Here is a 20,391-nt window from a genome sequence, read left to right on the forward strand (position 1 = left end):
GTCAATATGTATGTCCAACGTGGGAGCATCGGCTCCCCATGAGACCCCGTTTAGTTTGAAAGACATTTATCGCGAAATATCTACGACGGCCCTGGGCCTGATTGGCTTCCTGCCGTGATCGCTGACAAGATGTCGAGCTCCATGGAGCCGCGGCCGCTCACGTCGGCCTTCGAGAGCCCGACCTTTGATGAGGACAGTTCATTCCATGTGGAACAGCCTGTTGGGGCCATGTCCATCTCGCCTTGCGGGCGAGATGTGGTTCTGGCCTCCAAAGAGGGTTTACATGTCATTGATCTCGACTCCCCGTATTCCCCACCCCGTTATCTCCCTCATCATACGCCGTGGGAGGTCGCCGATGTACAATGGTCACCGTTCGCGTCCCGCGACTATTGGGTTGTGAGCACATCTAATCAGAAAGCTCTAGTATGGAATTTGGCCATGAAAACATGGCAGAACTCCATTGAGTTTGTCCTGCATGCACACTCGCGCGCAATTACCGACATAAACTTTTCGGCGTTCCATCCCGATCTTCTCGCTACTTGTGCTGTTGACAGCTTCGTTCATTGCTGGGATCTGCGCACTCCATCTCGACCCGCCATCTCATTTTCGGACTGGTTCACAGGCGCTACCCAGGTGAAATGGAATCGTCAAGATCCTCATGTGATTGCCAGTTCCCATGATCGCTTTCTTCGCATTTGGGACGATCGCATGGGCGCATACCCGATTCGTTCTATTGAAGCCCATGACACGAAAATTTACGGTGTTGATTGGAATCGTGTCCGACGAGGTGCTTTGACGACATGCTCACTTGACAAGACCATCAAATTTTGGGACTACACATCGGAAAGCGACGAGCCCGAGAAACTGATCCGGACTCCCTTTCCAATATGGCGCGCGAGAAACACTCCATTCGGGTGGGGTGTAACTGCGATGCCGCAACGGGGGAACAGCGACCTCCACCTTTACAGCCGACGAGCCGGAGAAGGGAGCAACCCCGAGGATGACTTGCCTTTGGTCCACAGTTTCCCAGGTCATAAAGGCCAGGTGAAGGAATTCCTTTGGAGACCCCGAGGTGGCGTGGTGGATGGAATTGACCACCGGGAATTCCAACTGGTGACATGGGGTACAGACCGGGAGCTGCGTCTGCATCGTGTCAATCCGGAAATCTTTGAGCGAGTTGGATACGAAAAGGGCAAGTCTTTCATATCCACTCGCAATGTCACTCGACTGGGTGCAGTCTATCGGAGCTTTAGAGATGTGAATTCGGATTTAGATCTGGAAGATCTAGAATCAGCTTCTTCAATTCAGCACAATGCGACCACGCAGTATGCCGGAGGCCCTGGAATGAACGCCATTTCTGTCCCCCACGCTCGCGCTTGGACAAAGGGCGCTCATGTTGATGCTAGAATGGGTATGCAGCCACGATCAAATCTGAGGGCAGACACCAACCCCATTGCTTGGATGCGCGGTGTGAAAATCTCAGGTTGGGATATTGAGACCCTAGGAGATGAGATCAGCCACGTCGGAGAAAAGTTTACCAAGGTTGTATTTGAATCGGTTGATGTTCGTCAAAGAAAGACCACTATATCCTTGAATGGACCGTGGGGCGCAAACGGGGACTCTCTGTTCTTGAAAGTGGATATAAAGTTTCCGGTCAGCTACCCGAAAACAGCTATTCCAACCTTCAACTGCCAGAGGACAGCAGCTGTCACTGACGAGTTGGCTGGAAAAATCACGGCTGAATTGAGAACAATCGCTGAGACCTATATGTCACGAAAACGAGGCTGCCTGGAAGGTGCTGTGCGCTATCTGTTGGGCGAAAGCTCACTAGAGGAGAGTGTTGCATTGGTTCTGGGCGAAATAGGTGATAACATTAAATCCCCGATCAATGGAGAATTGGAAGGCGAGTCCAGCGACGAAGATGAGGTTGGCATGACCCAGAGTCAGGAGCTTGGTATGAGCTCTGAGCTGCTCCGCCCAGTAAATGCGAATGTCATGGTTCCAGTAGCAAAGGGATGTGGTGCGCTATGGGCAAATGATGGCCGTCTCATTTGCTTTTTCCCTCCAAAGAAGGACAAGTCCACGGCTCTATTTGATAACCTTGGTTTCAAAGAGATGAGCAGATTGTCACGGACAGACAAAGTGTTTGAAGGTTTCGGGCGGTTGCAGACTAGCTCCCCGGGTCCACGTATGACTGGTACAATCACGAGCACAGCTGATGGTGCATCGGATGACTCAGATGATTCATACTCCGAGACCTCGAGCTCTTCGGGCTCTTCTGATATTCTGTCCGGGCTACCTACGGGTCGTTTCCAACCGCCGCAGACTTGGCGCAGCGCCGGTAGTATGGGAATTTACCGGCCTCGGTCTACGGATAATTCACAGAGATCCACTGGCGGTGCCGCAATGAGCAAGTCAGCTGACCCAGCTCAAAATGTCGTCTCTATCCATGATTTAAGCGATATGCTGCCCGTAAAACGGGACCTAGCCAGCAAGTACGCCATCTGCGGCGAGGGGACAGCCGTGTGTGCACACAATGCTGCTGTCGCTCTGGATGCTGGATACCACGAACTGGCTCAAATCTGGGGTCTAATTAAGTTGATATTGCACATCCAGCGAAAGCCTGTGTCTCCGCTCGATGCCAAGATAGGATCGAGACGCGGATTGAGAAAAGAACGCCTCAATCTTGGCCACAGTTTAGGAAAAAGTGGGGCCTACAAAGACGTCGCTAATAGCGTCATTCGATGGGGTGACCATCCCCTGGGCAGTCATTGGCTTGTTTCAGCACTCTTTGATCATTTTGAGCGTATCGGCGACGTGCAAATGGTTGCTATGCTCTCCTGTGTGCTCTTCGAGCCCAATAAGGAAAACCGCCTAGAAGCATCAAAAGAAACACATCTTGATCAGGCGGATTTCTCTTTGGACTTCTCTTCTGTCACGTCTACTGCGCAAAACAAATCGCTGGCTGCTACTCCCGCTTCATCCGCTCCAAGAGAACCCCAGGTGGTTCCCCCTCATACTTCGGCGCGATCATCGAGCGAGCTTTGGCGCATTGACTCCACGCCTCCATATTCCACTGGGACTACACCTCCTTACCTATCCCGCCCCCGCGGCATAGCTGCAAGTCGGAAAACACAGAGCCAAAATATATCCATGGCGGCTTCCCCTGATCAGCAGTCCCATCCACGAAGTGGATCCGGGTTTGGATCGGTCCTAGCATCTTCACTATCACGGTCATTCACCTTTGGGCCATCTTCGGCTTCTCCGCCAGTGACTCACAACATGAAGAAGAAACAGAGTCCGGGGGATAGCCCAAGTGTGGTCACTATACAAGCGGTCAGTCTTAAAGTATACCGAAGATAAAAGAATAATAGTACTAACATTTATTGTACAGCCCCAATCTGATACAGAAAGCGACCAACCTCCACCTCAAGTCGTGAAACCTACCACTCGGTTCAAAGTTACCTTCAAGAACCAGAACGAGTTTGATGGTGACGAATCTACCCCAGGCTATTCCCTTATAGACCGCAGCAAAGAGTGGCTATGGAGATCTTATCGTGCTTCTTATGCCGACATCTTGTCGATGTGGGATCTTCCTATACAACAAGCCGAGGTCCTTAAAATTGGCGAAGTGGAAGACGATATAGATGACATGCACATGAGCCACTATTGGAATAGCAACAGCTCTAATTCCAAGTTGTCTCCACTTCCTGAATTGGAAAAGAAGAAAGCCGCAGAAGGTCTTGAAGGACTCGATTTCCAACGTCACTGCGCCAACTGCGGTCATGCTTTGCAAATCTCAATTTTTGCTCCGACGCCCGTGGTCCCTGACACCCCGTCAAAGCGCCGTCGTCAGCCAACCTTCCGTCGATGTTCAAACTGCAAGCCACGACAGGCACTACCAACCAAGCTTCCTTGCGTCATCTGTAACGAAGTCGTGGATGGAATGTTGGTACCCTGTCTCAGCTGTGGTCATGTAAGCTGTTTTGAATGCCATCAACGCTGGTTCCTCCCCGATGCCGATGGAAAAAACTCCGGTGTCTTTCCACCCCCGCCCTGCCCCAGTGGATGTGGCTGTAACTGCTCTGAGCATGTTGCAGCTATCGTACCCATGCCGGCATGGGAACCGTCCTCTCCCAACCCAAGAGAAACCCCCACTGCACCCATCCATAAACACGCTCATGAAAAGCGTCACCGTCGTCGTCAATCCGAACCCGCAGGCAGCAATAATAGCTCGGGTCGAAATACGCCTACTTTGAGAACCGCTGCGACGCAGCTAGATAATGAGCTGGACATGTTCCAGACTTCGTCGCCTTTTGCATCTCTGGCACGAGGTATGGGTGGTGGGCTCAGCCAAGGGCTCCGCTCAAAGGAAGACCACAGAAGGAAGAACCGCTCTGTGGCAATGGCACCGCCCAAACGTAGATAACTTTTGGACTGATATATTATTTTTGTTCAATGGCGTTTACGGTTTCTCTTAATATTGATACCAAAGGCGTTTTGTATTATGAAAGTTTTGTTTTATTTCCGGATCTTATACAACGATGGAATATTCCCTGAAACCGCCCTGTGTTCTTGACTAAGCATTTACTACATCCATGTACTTATAAGGCTCCGAGGTTTCAACATTCATGGCAGCGTTTTAGGATGGTCAGTTCATGATCTCATTGTAGAAAGCTACCCATTTACTCCATTTATACTCCGTTCATTTTTGACTATCTTTTGTATGTAACACAAAAAGCATATTGGGGGTTCATTCAGAATAAGCAACAAGCTTCATATGCAGCATGCAAACTCTGCACATTTGGGCTATTTGGATCGAATAAGTGTCATTTCTAGTAGAGACTCCATTAAACTTTCCATGATGGATCCTAGTCAGGCTCCGCAATACAGCGGAGCCACCATTGATTCTGCGCGAATCTAAACTACTCGAAAACTGATTATTGTCGATCCCTAGACCCCCACTAGCTTCCCCAGATCAGATAACAGAATGGGCGAGCACTGACCTTGTGGACAGACCGCGCGACAGGGGTCCCCCGCCAATCATAGCGAGCGCTTTGTTTGGCCGAGAACAATACGCCACCGCGAAAGCTTAGCTCGTGAACTACTTGTACAGAGTATATAATTTCAGATCTACAAATTTGACAACACACGGGTAGGAGGAGTAAGAATTGGGGTATGTCATAGCTTCATTAGGATGTATTCCTCTATGTCGACGCAAGAGCAAGCTAATAGGAGCGGGCGATCTAAAAGGAGGACCTTGAGCCAACAACTCAAACTCGATCTGAATTTGGTTCAGATGGCAGAGCCGTGTCTATTTGGATGTTGAAATCGGTCCCCACTAGCCCGTAAACATTGCGCCGGTCTAAGTTGAACCCATTTTCTATAAACGGTCAAAGCAAGCTTACAGCTGCTTGAGGATGTGGTCGGCGGAGGTGACCTCAAGAACGTTCTTGGCGGCCTCCTTGGCGGCGTAGGTGACCTTGCCGTTGTCAATGATGATGGCGTAACGGTAGGTACGGCCCTCAGCGTCGGCCCAGCCGATGGACTTGGAGAAACGGGCCTCGGGGTCGGAGAGGAAGAGCTGTAAGAAGAAGAAAAATGTGTTAGTTGGATTGACAGGCTTAACAATTGCTTGGAATAGGATTCGTGAAGATGTACAATGTCATCGCCGGTAACACCGTTGGCCTTGCCCCAGGCGCTCATGACGTAGGCATCGTTGTAGGCAAGGACGGCAACGGCATCGACACCCTTGGCGCGGAGCTCAGGGAGCTTGGCGACGTACTCGGGGACGTGGTTGGCAGAGCAGACGGGAGTGAAAGCACCTGTGTGAAGTGGCGGTCAGCGGGAGAACCTTGGGGGCAACAGAAAAATATGACGGATCAAAATAGGAAAAGGAGCGGTGACGAACCGGGAAGAGCGAAGAGGACGACCTTCTTGTTGGCCCACTTCTCATCAACCTTGAAGTTGATGGGGTTACCGCAGACCTTGAACTCGGCGCTCTCCTCAGCCCAGGGGATGTAGCTGTGCGATTGAGTTAGTTTCGATTGGACTCGAGAGAGGCAATGTGGAGGGGGGAATTGGTGGGATGATAAGGGAAGCCGAAGCGGGAAAAAAATTGTAAAAAAAGAAAATAAACACGGGAAAAACATACGAGAAGACGACGCCCTCGGGGAAGTTGTCACCGGCCTTGATAGACATTTTGATTGAAGTGCTTTTGGAAAAAAGAAGTTGAAGATTGGAGAAGAAGAGAATTGACTATGGGGAGAAAGGAAGAAGTTTTAAGTTTACGAAAGATAAGGAAATGTATTCAAGGGGCAGTGGCGGTATTAATATTCCGGCTTCCGGCGCTTACACATATCGGCCCATCGGGATCACGGTTTATGACGAATGGAGGGGATTAGAGTGGGACAATGGGCCTTCTCCATGAGGTGATCCGAAGCAGAAAGATACCGAACCGCATGGATTATCAAGAAAGACCGAGCGAGAACTGCCCCGCTGACTTATCAGCTATCAGGAGGGGCGATTGATGCCTGGGTGCCTGGATCGTGCATTAGTCTGTCTTATGTAAGACCACGAGGATCAAAGTCACCTGACTCTCCTGCACTATTCAGCATATTTTCAGGTGTCGATGTTCACGCCCCAGGCTCGTTATCGGGAGCCGATTTCCGAGATCGGCTTTAGTTTATCGCTTATCTTACTCCTTTACCTGCCAACGCGAGAGACTCGAGAGCAATCCGACTATGAATGACTCAATCCGAGGGATCAGAAAGACAAGACAATCGTGATGGTGAAGGAAAAAAGTCAGATAAAAATACTTTGATATGCACAAATTGCACATATGTCATGCTCGACCTTCCTTCTCACTGTTCTCAGTACTCAGCTCAGCACTGACCAAGATTCACCGATTTCAATCAAGGTTGAAAGGTGTTTCCCAATCAGTTATAGCAAACTGGTATCAGAATCTTATAGTCTTTTCTACTGAAATATGTCTTGTCTGCCTTTTACATTCCCCCGCGTGATCTGCCAACCCTATCTCTGGCCAACGGGTAGGCTACCCGACCCCGGACAAACTAACACTGCGGATGCGCTTCCGGCCATACCTCATCCTCTGGCCACATGACAAACAGTTTCTTTTCCAAATTGGTAAATGAACCCGACAGACTTCAACCATGGACGTAACACAAGCTATCAGTCCCATCGCAGCCCCTCGCCATGGTTCCTTCTACGATAACCTTGTCGGACGAAGACCCGACTAGGGCCCGATATTGGTTTCCTGATAGCAAACATGCTAGATATGGTGGGGGTTTAAGGAAGCCCAGGCGGGGTATTCTGATAACCGATAAATAACCTGACTGCTCGTACTCTGAAGTCCATATCAAGACAGAAGTCTTTTTTGACTGATTATCTACAATGTCAACAATGACGCTGTGGTCTATTGGAAAGGCCCCTAGTCCTCGGGCTAGCGAGTTGCTTGTTGCACGATGCACGATACGCAAAACACACACATCAGCATCGCCTAAACAGCAACGATTCTCATCTACTTTGCAAATAGCTGCTAAGAGCAGAACTCATGCGGCTGCCGCCCTACCTCCTCTTTCGGCTCTTCCCACCAAAGTGCTTCTTCGATCACTGCTGGTTTCCACAATATCTTCCAAGCCTCTTCTGCTCTCCCCTTCTCTCTGGCTTGTGTCTATTCTTGCCCAGCCAAACAGGGGCTGGCTGACGAATGTGGACCGCAATCCGATTTTACATGCAATTTTGAAGAAGACATTCTATGAACAGTTTTGTGCGGGTGAGACTGTTGCTGAGACAAGGGCAACGATTAGAGAGCTGAAGGATATGGGCTTCCGTGGTGTAATGATGACCTACGCTAAGGAGACTGTGTTTGATCACCGCACCAACACTCAACATGGACTGGGCATTGCCGCACTGGAAGCGGAAAAGAATGATGAGTCTCTGCACCCACTGGTTTCTCACTGTGCAAATATCGAGGCCTGGCGGGAAGGGACTCTCAAGACAGTCGAACAGCTTAACGATGGCGATATTTTGGCTGTGAAGTAAGTTGTCCCACTCGTTTATCACACAAGGAAATCTATTCTAATAGTTCATCTTCAAGGTTGACTGGAGCCGGTCCCGTTGTCACCGAGGCTTTCTCTAAAGGCGAACTACCACCCGTCCAGATGCTCGAAGCCCTCGATGAAGTATGCAGCCAATGCAAAGATCGCAACGTCCGCATCATCGTCGATGCCGAGTCACACTACTTCCTATCAGGAATTCTCCGCGTAACCCTCGACCTTATGCGAAAGTACAATCGTGACGGTCACGCCCTGATCTACAACACGTACCAATGCTACCTCAAGAGCACACCGGCCACAATCGAAAGACATCTCACAGCAGCACAGCAAGAAGGATTCACCCTCGGACTGAAACTGGTCCGCGGGGCTTATCTCGCCTCCGACGAACGGTCCCTGATCCACGACACAAAGCAAGACACCGACGACGCATACAATGGCCTTGCCCAGGGAGCGCTCAAACAAACCATCGGAAAATTCGGCGTCGAGACTACCTTCCCCTCTGTGAACCTATTCTTGGCCAGCCATAATAAAGCAAGCGTCGTGGATGCGCACCAGCTCCATAAGCAGCGTACCGCTGCTGGATTGCCTACTGTTCCAGTTGGATTTGCTCAGCTACACGGGATGTCGGATGAAGTCAGCTTCTCGTTGCTTCAGCTGAAGGGCAATGATGGTACGCCTGAGGTGTACAAGTGCTCCACTTGGGGAACTATGGGTGAGTGCTTGGCTTATCTGCTTCGGAGGGCGATTGAGAACCGGGATGCGGTTTTACGCACCGGCGATGAGTATAATGCTTTGAAAGCGGAGTTTGGACGGAGATTTCGGGCTGTGTTCTCTTTCTCTTCCCAAAAATAGTATAGAAACTTATGATCTTGGGTATGACGGTTTTACGTGTTTTATGAGATCAATGTTCAATGGAGAGGTTTAAGCTCAACTTTGTGTCTTCAGAATGAATTGGTTATAATACGGTGTATTTTCAACCCCTAATAGTAGGTATTACATACTAAAGCGCACTTCCAAGGTTTCAAATGTTGTCTAAAAACCTTGAACGTTTATTGATGATTTTGTATCAATGTGTGCACTTTCCTACTTTGAGACAGATTATGCGGTGCAATTTCGACAAAACCACTAACTCTCTCACATATACAAGTCGATAGCTTGGTGGTAAGTTGTAATTTCCAGGGAAGGAGGGAACGCGCGCTTTCAACCGCGCGTTCTCACACAAAACAGCGGGCCTCCCTATCTCTAGATTTGGCCGCTACATATATCATCGGAGCAAACGGAGCAAACTCTTCATAGTCTATTCTGCCACTTGGTGGTAACTTCCAAGAAAGGAGGGAGCGCGCGCTTTGATAGCCATCCAAAAGTGCGCGTTCCCCCACAAAACAGCGGGCTCCCTGATGTCTAAGGCTGAAACCCCCCAACCTGAGAAGTACGACGAATAAATAGCAATATCCAATCATTTACAACATTTGAAGGTTGTACAGGAATGAATCCACCGGGTACAATTTACAGCCCTGTAGAAGTTTGAAAGATAGACGAAGAAAAAAAGAATTGCCGTCGGAAGGTGTCGAACCTCCGTCTCTCACATGTGTCGAGGGTCTAGCCTAGTCTGGTAATAATACTGCTGTACAATCCAGGCCAGGCAAGACTGTCCCATAATCACAGAGAGTGTGCTAACCAACTGCACCACGTCGGCTTTTGTTAATCAGAAATGACGTAAAGACCCACTTAAGGCTAACGCTAGTCCAGATAGCGTAGCTATAACTCCACTATTCTCTGCTCTCAGCCAATCAAGCTTAGTAACCCTCTTTCTCCTTTCTCATTTCTGACTACAGCAGTGACAACATTGAACGTGTGAAATTTGAATGCATGATTTTGGACAAGAGGCAATGCTATCTATATAGAAATACTAAGCTTTGTTAAAAATTTCAGTGGTTACTGGGGTAGGTGAAGCCTGACTGCGGGAAAAATTCCTCCTTGATCAGACGAGGGCTGGTGAACCGGCGCAGAACATCGGAGCTACCAGCCTTGTCGTTAGTACCACTGGCACGGGCACCACCAAATGATTGCTGACCGATGAGAGCGGCAGTAGTCTTGCAGTCTGTAAGAAGTCATATGTTAGATGACTGCAAATCGTCGAAAGGAATTAGTTATAAACTTACTGATATAGAAGTTACCAGCTGAGTAGCGAAGGGCATCTTCAGCTTCCCGGATTGCCCGTCGGTCCTGGGCAAAGACGGCACCAGTCAGAGCAAAGCCACCACCGGCCTCATCGACCTTCTTCAGGGTAGAAGACCACTCAGCGTCAGGGTAGACGTAGACGGCAAGTACAGGACCGAAGATCTCTTCGTTGAAGAGCTGGTGGTCTGCCGAATTAACCTGGTAAACGGTAGGGTGCACGTAGAAGCCGACAGAGTCATCGGTAGTACCACCTGCAATCAGTTTCAGGGACGGGTCCTTGTTGGATTTATCAATGATGGACTTGATCTTGTCGAATGAGCGACGATGAATGACAGGACCCATAAAAGCTTCAAGGTTCTTATCCGGGTTTCCAATAGTGATCTCTTTAACACCAGCCTTAAGGCCGGCGAAGAATTCCTCAGCCCGCGACTCAGGTAGGTACAGGCGGGATGTAGCAGAGCACTTCTGGCCCTGGTATTCGAAGGAGCCGCGGATAGTGTGGTTCACCGCGCTGGGAATATCAGCCGAGGGGTGGACAAGGTGGAAGTTCTTTCCGCTAGTCTCGGCAACCACGCGAGGGAACTCGCGATATGTCTTCTTTCCGATACCCTCGCCGATCTTAGCGTAAAGGGAGCGGAAAACATCCGACGAGCCGATGAAGTTCAGACCAGCGAAGTCACGGTGGGATAGGGCGACGTCGGTGATTGTTTCTGGGTCTCCGGTCACGAATTGGATCACGTTCGGGGGTAGACCGGCTTCGAGAAGAATCTTATAGATTATGCTGCTGGCGTAGACGTTTGATGGCGAGGGCTTCCAGATAACCACGTTGCCCATCAGGGCGGGTGCGGAGATCAAATTACCACCCAGCGCGGTGAAGTTGAACGGAGAGATCGAGTAAACGAAGCCCTCGAGGGGACGGTAGTCCAGACGACTCCACATGCCATCACTGCCACGAGTAGGCTGTCTCTCGAGGATCTCAGCTGCATAGTTGCAGTTCAAGCGGAAGAAGTCGGCCAACTCGGCGGCGGCATCGATCTCACCCTGCCAGATGTTCTTACCCTGGCCAAGCATGGTCGCCGCAATCAGCTCATAACGGTACTTTCCAGTCACTAGCTCGGCAGCCTTAAGGAAGATGGCAGCACGATCGACAAATGGGGTCTCTTCCCAGTCCTTCTTCGCCTTTAGTGCGGCCTCGATAGCATCCTTAGTCTGCTCTTTTGTTGCCAGGGGATAGTTGGTAAAGACTGTGGCGTGCTCAGCGGGCAAGGGCTGGTCCCAGGATTGAGTGCTCTTCTGGGCTTTGCCGTTGTAAACAATGTCGCTTTGGACGGGAAGTTGAGCGCGTAGCTTGAGAAGAGCCTCTTCTAGCTTAGCACGCTCCTCTGATCCTTTCTTGTATAATGGCTATCGATTGTCAGCATAATTATTTTTTTCCATGTATTTTCAAAAAATATCGCCTGGAATTCTATCTTACATTAGGTTCATTGCGAGGATCAGGAAGACGGAAAGGCACAGTTGCCTTAGCGCGGACCTGAATCAAAGACTTGGAAAAGTTGGTCCGGAGACGAGGAGAAAAAACTCGAGATGAGCGCATGCTCAGGATAGATGTTGATGACATGATTGATGTGTGTACACTTGATGAAGAGAATGAATCCAGAGCCCTGGTCTTAAATGTATCTCTTTATCATGACCATGGATTTGGAGCATCGGTTGCCCACCCGATGGTGACACACGATACCCCGCCATGGGAGCTTGGGAGCTATGACGGATCAAACATTTGTGGGGTTGAAGATAAAAGAGTCAAGACATCGCATGTCGGACCGGGAAGCGATCCCGATATCACCAGATCATCAAAGCCCCACGGTTCCGATAGACGGGGAACCACAGCTTCTCAGATTATTACTTACAATGCCAGTTTTCATTAAAATAAGAAAATATTGTCAATATCATGCAGCATCGAACGAACGAACAGCTATGGGACAGTTCGCTTTTCCGTCGATTAGCGGGTGATGTTGGGGCCGCAGTAGTCTCCGCGACATTAGTTGCACCAGCAGTGACGATAATAGACAGGTCAGTATTACAAGAGAGAAACTACATGCGACCGAGTAGATGTTGAACAGAGCTTTTCACTGATTTTATTCAGGGCCATTGTGGAAAAATCATCTTTAAACCAGTCCCTCTTTCGTGGGTTAAGGCGACATGCACTTCATGCACTCAAAAACCCCACGCGATTTGTATTCCAATTACCATTCGGCATCATTTGGAGTCTATACGCAGCCACATACATAGTCGCAAATGGAACCGACACAATAAGCAACAAGCTCAAAGCTCGCGGTACAGGAATGCTCACATTTGCGACCACGACAATAGTAAACGTGCCCTTGGGTGTATGGAAAGATATCCGATTTGCAAAAATATTTGGCACCAAGACCTACGCCAATAATGTCGAAGCGGCGCGACCGGCGCTCGTGCAAAATCGCGGTGTTGCAAGAGCAGCCACGGCCATTTTTCTCTTGCGCGACTGTGTGACGATCTTTGGATCCTTTACTCTTGCACCGAAATTATCGGCCGCCATTCCTGATAGTATTACTTCCCACCCTCAAGCCAAGCCGGTTATATCACAGTTGACGGTGCCGGTTTTGACTCAGCTTGTGGCTACGCCGCTGCATTTGTTAGGGTTGGATCTTTATATGCGACAGCATGCTGTGCCGTTCGTTGATCGGGTGGCACAGTCGCAACGGCATTTGGCTTCTACCACTGTGGTGCGATGTATTCGCATTTTGCCTGCTTTTGGATTTGGATGTTTGGCAAATTTGGAACTGCGATCGCTTTTTCATAGACAAATTGGAGGAGAGAATCTATAAGGATGATGAATAAATGGGCATTAATTTGTGTTAATGAATATTTAAGTATGATAGTTGAATTGTGACATTGTTCTTCTATAATTCTGCGTCTTGTATGCAGCTCCAACCTAGAGGCTTAATGCCGTGTATCATTGACATGCGCGGTTGTCTCCATAAGACGAGCCAGCGTCACAGACTCTCGAAGAGCCCGTCCAATGTGACCTCTAACACCAGCTTCTTCCATAACCATCAACCCACCAATTGTGCAGCCTTCAGGCGAAGTCCCCTGATCCTTTAGAAGGGCTGGGTGAATTCCACTCTGAAGCATAGTGGCCGTCCCTTGCATAGATTGGAAGATCATGGTATGCGCCAAGTCCCGGGGAACACCAACAGCCACGGCAGCATCAATCATCGCGTCGCAAATAACAGCAAAGAAAGCCGGAGTCGACCCCCCAACCGCAGTAGTAGCATTCATGAGATGAGGAGCGATTTGAACTGCGCGCCCGATCTGCTCGAAGATTGCAGTCGTGATTTGGAGGTAGTGTTCCGGTGGCGTCGGCTCCGACATTTCGATAGCAGTCAAGGATTGCGAGACTTGTGCAGCGATGTTGGGGAGAGTGCGCACCACCCATGCGCGACCGTTTTTGTTTTCACTGGTTGTTTCGCTTCCATAGATGGTTCGCTCGAGCTTTTGACGCGTCCAACCAGCTGCGATGCTAATCAATAGCTTGTTTTCTAGTGCCTCGCGGAGTCCATTTTGTGTCAACACCTTCTCAATATCAGCCGGATCCACGCCGAGAATGATCACGTCGGATTCTTGCACAGATTTGACATTGTCGCCTCGAGAGAAGGACAATCTATCGATGTGCTTGGAGAACCGTGTGGCTAGCTTCGCTTCTGAGTTTTGACTGCGGACGCATGCAATGAATTTGGTGAAAGGGACAGGTTTGCTATCAGACGTGTTTAACAAACTGTCGAGGATGGCAGCTCCCAAATTGCCTGGATTTATTAGTCTCCATGCGTGCGATTATTGAATTAGCTTAACCTACCGCAACCTAGCAAGCAAAGAGTGGTGATTTCGTCTGTCATATTTCCTGAATTGAACTCAATCCAAAGTTCGATGCAAAATCTCACGCGTGTGAATGAAAATTATGTCTGATAAAGCCCAAGTCTGGCGATTCGGAAGCCCCTCCGATGATGGCGGGGTTTATCTTGCGTTTCTCTCCGCGCTTGATAAAGTTTCCCCTCACGACTCCACTCGGAAGTGCTACCGATGACCAGATGACTTGACTTATCGCAATCAATGCCGCAATTTGGAAAGAGAACGCGTTATATATGATTGAAGCTGCAGCGACAATGAAATTTGAAGAAAATCATTGTTTACAATTCTATCATGGTGGTGTCCAAGTCTGACGCGATTGTCATAGTTGGTGGAGGCGCCTTTGGCCTCTCGTCAGCTCTCCACCTGTCGCAAAAAGGCTACACGAACATCTCTGTATTTGAGAAAGATGAAAACATCCCACCTCGCTCATCCGCAGCCAACGATCTGAACAAAATTGTACGGGCGGAATACGAGGACCAGTTTTACACCGACTTGACAATTGTATGAATACACCAATTCCGTTTTGACAAAATTGTCTAAGATTGCATTGCTAACATATAGGACTACTTTTTAGAAAGCGATAGATGCTTGGAAAACCCCATTATTTGCCCCTCACTTCCACCAAACCGGCTTCCTGCATTGCGTTTCTGGAGAAGCCCCCGAGAAAGCAGTCGATACATTGAATAGATTTCGCGCCTCAGCAGAGAAAGAACCCAAGATCCAGCCTCACGTCGTCCCTCTTAACAGCGTTCATGACGTCCGCCAAGCCTGCTGGCAGCTAAATGGTGAGCTACCAGGATGGCACGGCTACCTCAATCGGTTTGACGGATACGCTCACTCCGCCAATGCCCTGGCGGCGGTCTACCGCGAAACCCAGGCAGCCGGTGTCCGATTCTTCCTAGGAGAGCAAGGCGCCGTCGATGAGATCGTGTACGTGAGCACCCTTACCGGCCGCAAGTGCGCTGGCATCAGAACGAAGAACGGCCGCTTTCACCCTTCATCACTGGTGATCGTTGCAGCCGGAGCCGGAGCCGGTCGACTAGTTCCCGAGATCGGAAAGGAGGTTGTGGCGAAATCGTGGTCTGTTGCGCATGTGCATCTTACCGATGAAGAGACCTCTGCTTTGCGGGGTATTCCTGTCACCTATGCGCGTGATCTGGGATTCTTCTTCGAGCCTGATCCAAAGACCAATCTCTTGAAGCTGTGTCCCATGGGTGGCGGTTATATCAATACTGATCCTAAGACTGGGGTCTCACACGCGCCGGAGAACTTGAGTGATAGTGCTTTCCTGCCTGAGGCGGATGAGAAGCAGCTCAGGAAACTTTTGGCTCAGACACTTCCCTCGCTTGCTGATCGGCCTTTTGTTAGAAAGTCTTTGTGTTGGTTTGCGGATACCAATGACTCGGACTTTATTGTGGATTATATTCCCAACATGTCTTCCTCTATTATTCTGTTGTCTGGTGACTCCGGACATGGCTTCAAGATGTTCCCTATTGTGGGCTCTTGGATTACTGATCTCCTTTCTGCTGCTGATGACAAACAGTCCATCACTCGTTGGAGGTGGAAGCAGCCTGCTCCGGATGCTGGGAAGGGTGACTGGGGTGGCGATGTTAGCTGGCGGATTGGACAGTCTAAAGAGTTGGCTTCAATTCTACCCCCGAGGTCATCCAAGCTGTAAATAGAGTCATGATATATAAATTTTCTTAGAAACTGAGCCAGATTTCATTCATAAAGAACAATCCCATTGTTGCGTTTCTTCGTCCCATTGTCCCATTTCTCGTACGTCTCGGTAAAATGTCTTATATTCTTTCATATAGAAAACAAATCCTCGAAAACTCACATCACAACGGCATTATGTCAAAAGCCCTTTGTACGCAAAGTGAGACCTTAATGTCACAAAGACTCATTGTGCAAAATTCCGCATGCGTGTTCAATGGACAGATTATAAAGGTTACTAATGCACCCACCTAACTATCTCTCTCATCCTCGACAGGGATCCAAGCAAGCTTTGCTTTGCCATCAAGCAATCCTATAATCCAAAAAACCCGTGCGCTCAAGGTACGTCTTCTCTTCCATTCAAGAAGCAAAAAGTCTTTGACTATAATGTGCCAGCTGAACATTCTAGACTACGGTCACATTCGAGGAGGCTGTGGCCATCTTTGGATTCGAGATGTAGACCAATGCCTGCTAGCTGCTACTGATTGTTCGAAGATCCTGTGTGATCCACTAATTCGCAACCCTATTGTTCCACGATCGCCTTTGTTCTACAGAATCCGCAACTGGTTCCGTCCCGGATATAATAAGGTGGCAGGAATGTGCCCTTCTTGTGTGAAGGGGCTTACTGTGCCTGTAATAAGGCCTGGATATGCGGAAATAATGTAGGAATATACTTGAGGTACAAAGAAGCAGTTTCTAGCTTTTGGTCTTATAAGATACTAGGTGATAATCTGAAAATATTGGAGTGGGTTGATATATGGTATTCTTTTAAATTGCCGTATAAATAAAATGAATAAAAATAATCGAATGATTTTTATCAGTTCGCTGCATCAAGGCTCTGCATGAATGTTGCTGCTTGTTTGACTTGGTCAGTTTCTGCTTTATTTAATCGACTCTAGGCCATCTTGCTGCTCGACATGAATACACACCTGTATTCTTTGAATAAATCCATCTTGTATGAGCCCTTTGAACATCATGCGTTGATTACCTTGAGTCATCAGAAAACTAAAAACCATTCACACTCTCCTCAAAAAAGCCCAAATCCTTTTATTGGCCATGCGACCTGTGTTCTCTCACTCTATCTCACTCTAGAAAGTTCTTCTTCTTTCTCTTCTTCTTTACTCCTTGCAGCATTCAATACACAGCATTCAATGTTGCGCTTGCCGTCCTTCCACAGTAGACCTGTTCATATATATATTACCTTTCGAAAGAATCATCCCTCATTTTGCTGAGCAACCCCACACCAACGACATCGATACATCAAGAAACACTGGTTACCTTCATGATGAAAGCAGCAAGTGGCTGCCAAGATATCGTTGATTGTAAACACTACGTGTTTCCCAGACTGGACCAAGCACTGGCGACAACCTGCCCCCTGTTTTGACTTTAGGACTACTATTTACAGAGACAACGCCAAATATCCTCAAGGATCGAGAGAACTTTCACGCCTGGCTCAGACATCTGGATGGACCCACAAAAAATTGAAAAGATTCTGCCTCGATGGCCTTGTCAGCGATTTACCAACACCAAAGAACACTGACAAAACCTTCGAAAACTGGACAAAGGTGTCCAAGCAGGTCTCCCTATGTATGGATGCAGGACAACATGAAAAACGAGATGGTCGAAGAAATTAAATCAGGAGATGAAGATATCTCGTTCGCAGACACATTTTTAAATAAGGCTAAAGATGTTTTCCAACGCGAGGGGGTCAACGCAGAATCTTTACGCGTTGAGCAATATTTTGAGATGTCTGCGCTTGGCTATGACACGGCCACTGAGTGGGTGAAAGCGTACAAGGATGAGTTTAACGCCCTAGTCCTTGACTACAACATCCGATCTTCCCCTTGGATGACCCCTTTGATGAGTATTCTGCGGTTGTTGAACGAAATCAAACAGCACAACGAGGTGGTCGCATTAAACCTGCTTGACTGGCTGACAGCACAAGCTGGCACGGAAGGCATCAAAGGTCTGACCAGCTGGGCCACCAATGACCATTTCAATATGTTTGCCAACCATGCGTTGGAGGTAATGAAGCTATCCAGCACAGAAGATGGCTAAATCGCAGATGCAAAGGGGTATTTCAATTAGGGAAAGGGGCTGTCAACTGCCATACCGATTAGCTCCACATCACAAAATCACCACATGTGCAAGATTCAAGAATGCGCAACATTCCACCAATGTGTCGGGCGAGAATTGTTTAAAAGTCAAAAGAAGGGCTGAAGATCCATAGACTGATACATTTGAATGAATTCACCATCGCTACCTGAAACAATGCTCGAGTAATCGTAATTTCCATACAAAAAAGGACTAACCAACATAAAAAATGCACTTCGCTACGTATAAAGATTCATGACAGCAATTCATGGCACATCACCAAATGCTATGCTCGATCATAGCATTAGACATCCACTCCGTATCAATACTCTCAATAGAATCCGCAACAGCCATGATCTGCGCTGCAGTCAGCCCACTAGTCAAGTTATATTCGTCATCATTCGCTGCCATAGGATCGGATAACAAATCATGACCCAGGGCTTGCGCTGAAGGCGGGAATGAACTCGCGAGCTGAATACTATTGTTGGGATTATTGAGAATATTGGTTGGAAATGAAACAGGGGCCGATAAACATCGCGAGTTGTCGTGAGGAAAGCAGCTCAGTAGTTCGTCAAGGAGCTGGAGTTCTGATCGCCTGAATTTGGCAATTAGGTTGCCATTTTCGATTATGTCTTCGAATATAAGGTAGGCCTTTTCTAGCCATGCTGGATAGGACCATCTGGCGTCGATCGCTGGAGCCATAAGAAGGACTACCGTTGAGACAAAGACAGACTCGAGATCGAACGGTAGGAATGTTTCTGCGCTTATTAGTAAAGATCTTAGATCGGAGTCAGGTGGCAGAGCATGTCTTACCAAGGAGATCTTCGGATTGAAGACTGTGAAGGATGTTGATCATTTGCTGGGAAGAGTCAAGACACATCTGGATCAAGTTGCGGACATTTCGAGACGTGTTCAAAGCTTCCAAGCAATGCTCGGCAGATTCAAAACGAATTTTCAGAAAGCAAAAGAGCAATGGTCTGGTGGCGAGAACAATACATTGATGATACAAGAGGTGAAGATAGGCTGATGTTCTGGAGACTCCACTTGTTGCGCGGTCTAGGTGCAGAGGGAAGGCCTCACGAAGCTCGTCTGCAAGCCGAGCGATACTCGCCAGAGCGGATTTTGTGCGAAGTAAAAAGTTTCGATTGAGGCGACCATCGATGGCATAAACAGCTATCAACGAGATTAGAAAACATTGGATCCACTGGAACTTCAGTACTAACCGCTGCTTATCTCCGCAATGATGCGTGAGAGCTTGATGTGCATGTTAACGCCAGCTGTCCGCTGTAGAGATCCCGGGAATGAGGGAAGCAGAGTGTTGATGTGGTCATCACTGAGGGATTGAGGAAGACCCATCAGCGAGGTCATTTCGCGATCCAAGATGTATACAGTCCACCAGATCTTGCGACAACGTTGGACCAAATGCTCTCCCAGATACTCCACTGGCATTTGAGTGTGCATCCCCTCTGCCATGGCCATTCGCATGGCTGAGCCGATCTGAATAAGTTTGTCAGACGGAAGAATAGTATCAAGAAATCCATGATTCACGTACATAATTGTGAGCAGATGAGCGGCAATCGAGAGCTTGCAAGTAAAGCGCGATGCAGCACAATATCTCCGTCGATTCGATGGGTTCTTGGTGCAGCACACTGATGTCAGGTAATAATTGCAAAGCCTTGACGAAAAATTCGGCACCCGGGGGTTTATTGCCTTGTAACTTGTGCTGAACAAACCCCTTCCCGAATGCGAGCATCAGAAGAAAATGGATATACCATAAACCGGCTGTTCCATTTGGCTTGGACCGCGAGTAGAAGTCGTGAAGCCCGCTCATAAATTCCCCTTCATCGAAAAGGTGATATAATTGTCCACAGCGGAACTTCACGGTATTGATGAGATACATCGCATGGTCAAAGGTTGGGACGGTGGGAAGATCAGGCTTCTGGGGTGTTCGTATTCCATCCCAGCCCAGGTCATAAGTTGCACCATCGAATGCCAAAGCTCCCGTTGGAAGGGACTCTTGGTATATGAACTCGTGTGTTAGACTCAGTACCCGGCGCGTAAATGACCAATTGGAAGATGTTCCTAGGTAAACTGCAAGCGCATTAGATGAGGGAATTTCCCAGGAAGGCGTGTCTTGACATACAAGTTCGCCCATTCTCAGCGGACATGAAAGCCGGAGGCCCTGTTGACAGCGGATTTGTCAGACCAGATGCTGGATCTTCGAGCTCCTGCTCAGTTTCGTGATTAGATTGAGCATCCTCCTTCTCAGCTGGTGAAGATCTAGCAATTTCCGGCCCATCATTTTGATCCCTCGGGACTGAAAGAATTTAGTAGGTGCTCTTGACTTGTGACTTGTGAGAAGGAACAAAGAAACCAA

The 20,391-nt window shown here is 48.5% G+C and overlaps 9 protein-coding genes across 9 annotated transcripts; 5 read left to right on the forward strand and 4 right to left on the reverse strand.

The window, feature by feature from the left end:
• Positions 1–129: 129 nt before the first annotated feature.
• Positions 130–4,429, forward strand: N7466_010194 (Mtc5p; the record flags this gene model as incomplete). The annotated part of the gene is made up of 2 exons (XM_057169583.1): positions 130–3,336; positions 3,395–4,429. The coding sequence occupies 2 exons, from the start codon at positions 130–132 to the stop codon at positions 4,427–4,429; spliced, it is 4,242 nt and encodes a 1,413-aa protein (XP_057016974.1).
• A 975-nt stretch (positions 4,430–5,404) lies between these two features.
• N7466_010195 (peroxiredoxin family protein) lies at positions 5,405–6,201 on the reverse strand (the record flags this gene model as incomplete). Its single annotated transcript, XM_057169584.1, has 4 exons — positions 5,405–5,584; positions 5,662–5,825; positions 5,912–6,024; positions 6,155–6,201. The coding sequence occupies 4 exons, from the start codon at positions 6,199–6,201 to the stop codon at positions 5,405–5,407; spliced, it is 504 nt and encodes a 167-aa protein (XP_057016975.1).
• A 1,221-nt stretch (positions 6,202–7,422) lies between these two features.
• On the forward strand, positions 7,423–8,930 carry N7466_010196 (proline dehydrogenase family protein; the record flags this gene model as incomplete). The annotated part of the gene is made up of 2 exons (XM_057169585.1): positions 7,423–8,060; positions 8,120–8,930. 2 exons carry the CDS (start codon positions 7,423–7,425, stop codon positions 8,928–8,930), a joined length of 1,449 nt encoding a protein of 482 aa, XP_057016976.1.
• A 1,076-nt stretch (positions 8,931–10,006) lies between these two features.
• N7466_010197 (L-glutamate gamma-semialdehyde dehydrogenase) lies at positions 10,007–11,877 on the reverse strand (the record flags this gene model as incomplete). Its single annotated transcript, XM_057169586.1, has 3 exons — positions 10,007–10,179; positions 10,241–11,663; positions 11,734–11,877. The coding sequence occupies 3 exons, from the start codon at positions 11,875–11,877 to the stop codon at positions 10,007–10,009; spliced, it is 1,740 nt and encodes a 579-aa protein (XP_057016977.1).
• Positions 11,878–12,207: 330 nt separating this feature from the next.
• On the forward strand, positions 12,208–13,123 carry N7466_010198 (uncharacterized protein; the record flags this gene model as incomplete). Its single annotated transcript, XM_057169587.1, has 2 exons — positions 12,208–12,329; positions 12,403–13,123. 2 exons carry the CDS (start codon positions 12,208–12,210, stop codon positions 13,121–13,123), a joined length of 843 nt encoding a protein of 280 aa, XP_057016978.1.
• Positions 13,124–13,238: 115 nt separating this feature from the next.
• Positions 13,239–14,191, reverse strand: N7466_010199 (pyrroline-5-carboxylate reductase family protein; the record flags this gene model as incomplete). The annotated part of the gene is made up of 2 exons (XM_057169588.1): positions 13,239–14,101; positions 14,152–14,191. 2 exons carry the CDS (start codon positions 14,189–14,191, stop codon positions 13,239–13,241), a joined length of 903 nt encoding a protein of 300 aa, XP_057016979.1.
• Positions 14,192–14,495: 304 nt separating this feature from the next.
• On the forward strand, positions 14,496–15,882 carry N7466_010200 (NAD(P)/FAD-dependent oxidoreductase; the record flags this gene model as incomplete). The annotated part of the gene is made up of 2 exons (XM_057169589.1): positions 14,496–14,705; positions 14,779–15,882. The coding sequence occupies 2 exons, from the start codon at positions 14,496–14,498 to the stop codon at positions 15,880–15,882; spliced, it is 1,314 nt and encodes a 437-aa protein (XP_057016980.1).
• Positions 15,883–17,513: 1,631 nt separating this feature from the next.
• Positions 17,514–17,978, forward strand: N7466_010201 (uncharacterized protein; the record flags this gene model as incomplete). Its single annotated transcript, XM_057169590.1, has 1 exon — positions 17,514–17,978. The coding sequence occupies one exon, from the start codon at positions 17,514–17,516 to the stop codon at positions 17,976–17,978; it is 465 nt and encodes a 154-aa protein (XP_057016981.1).
• Positions 17,979–18,290: 312 nt separating this feature from the next.
• Positions 18,291–20,169, reverse strand: N7466_010202 (fungal specific transcription factor domain-containing protein; the record flags this gene model as incomplete). The annotated part of the gene is made up of 4 exons (XM_057169591.1): positions 18,291–18,724; positions 18,828–19,187; positions 19,238–19,511; positions 19,567–20,169. 4 exons carry the CDS (start codon positions 20,167–20,169, stop codon positions 18,291–18,293), a joined length of 1,671 nt encoding a protein of 556 aa, XP_057016982.1.
• Positions 20,170–20,391: the final 222 nt, after the last annotated feature.

The sequence above is a fragment of the Penicillium verhagenii genome (genome assembly GCF_028828195.1).
Source record: "Penicillium verhagenii strain IBT 33310 chromosome Unknown utg000010l_segment0_segment0, whole genome shotgun sequence".
In the NCBI taxonomy this organism is placed as follows: domain Eukaryota; kingdom Fungi; phylum Ascomycota; class Eurotiomycetes; order Eurotiales; family Aspergillaceae; genus Penicillium; species Penicillium verhagenii.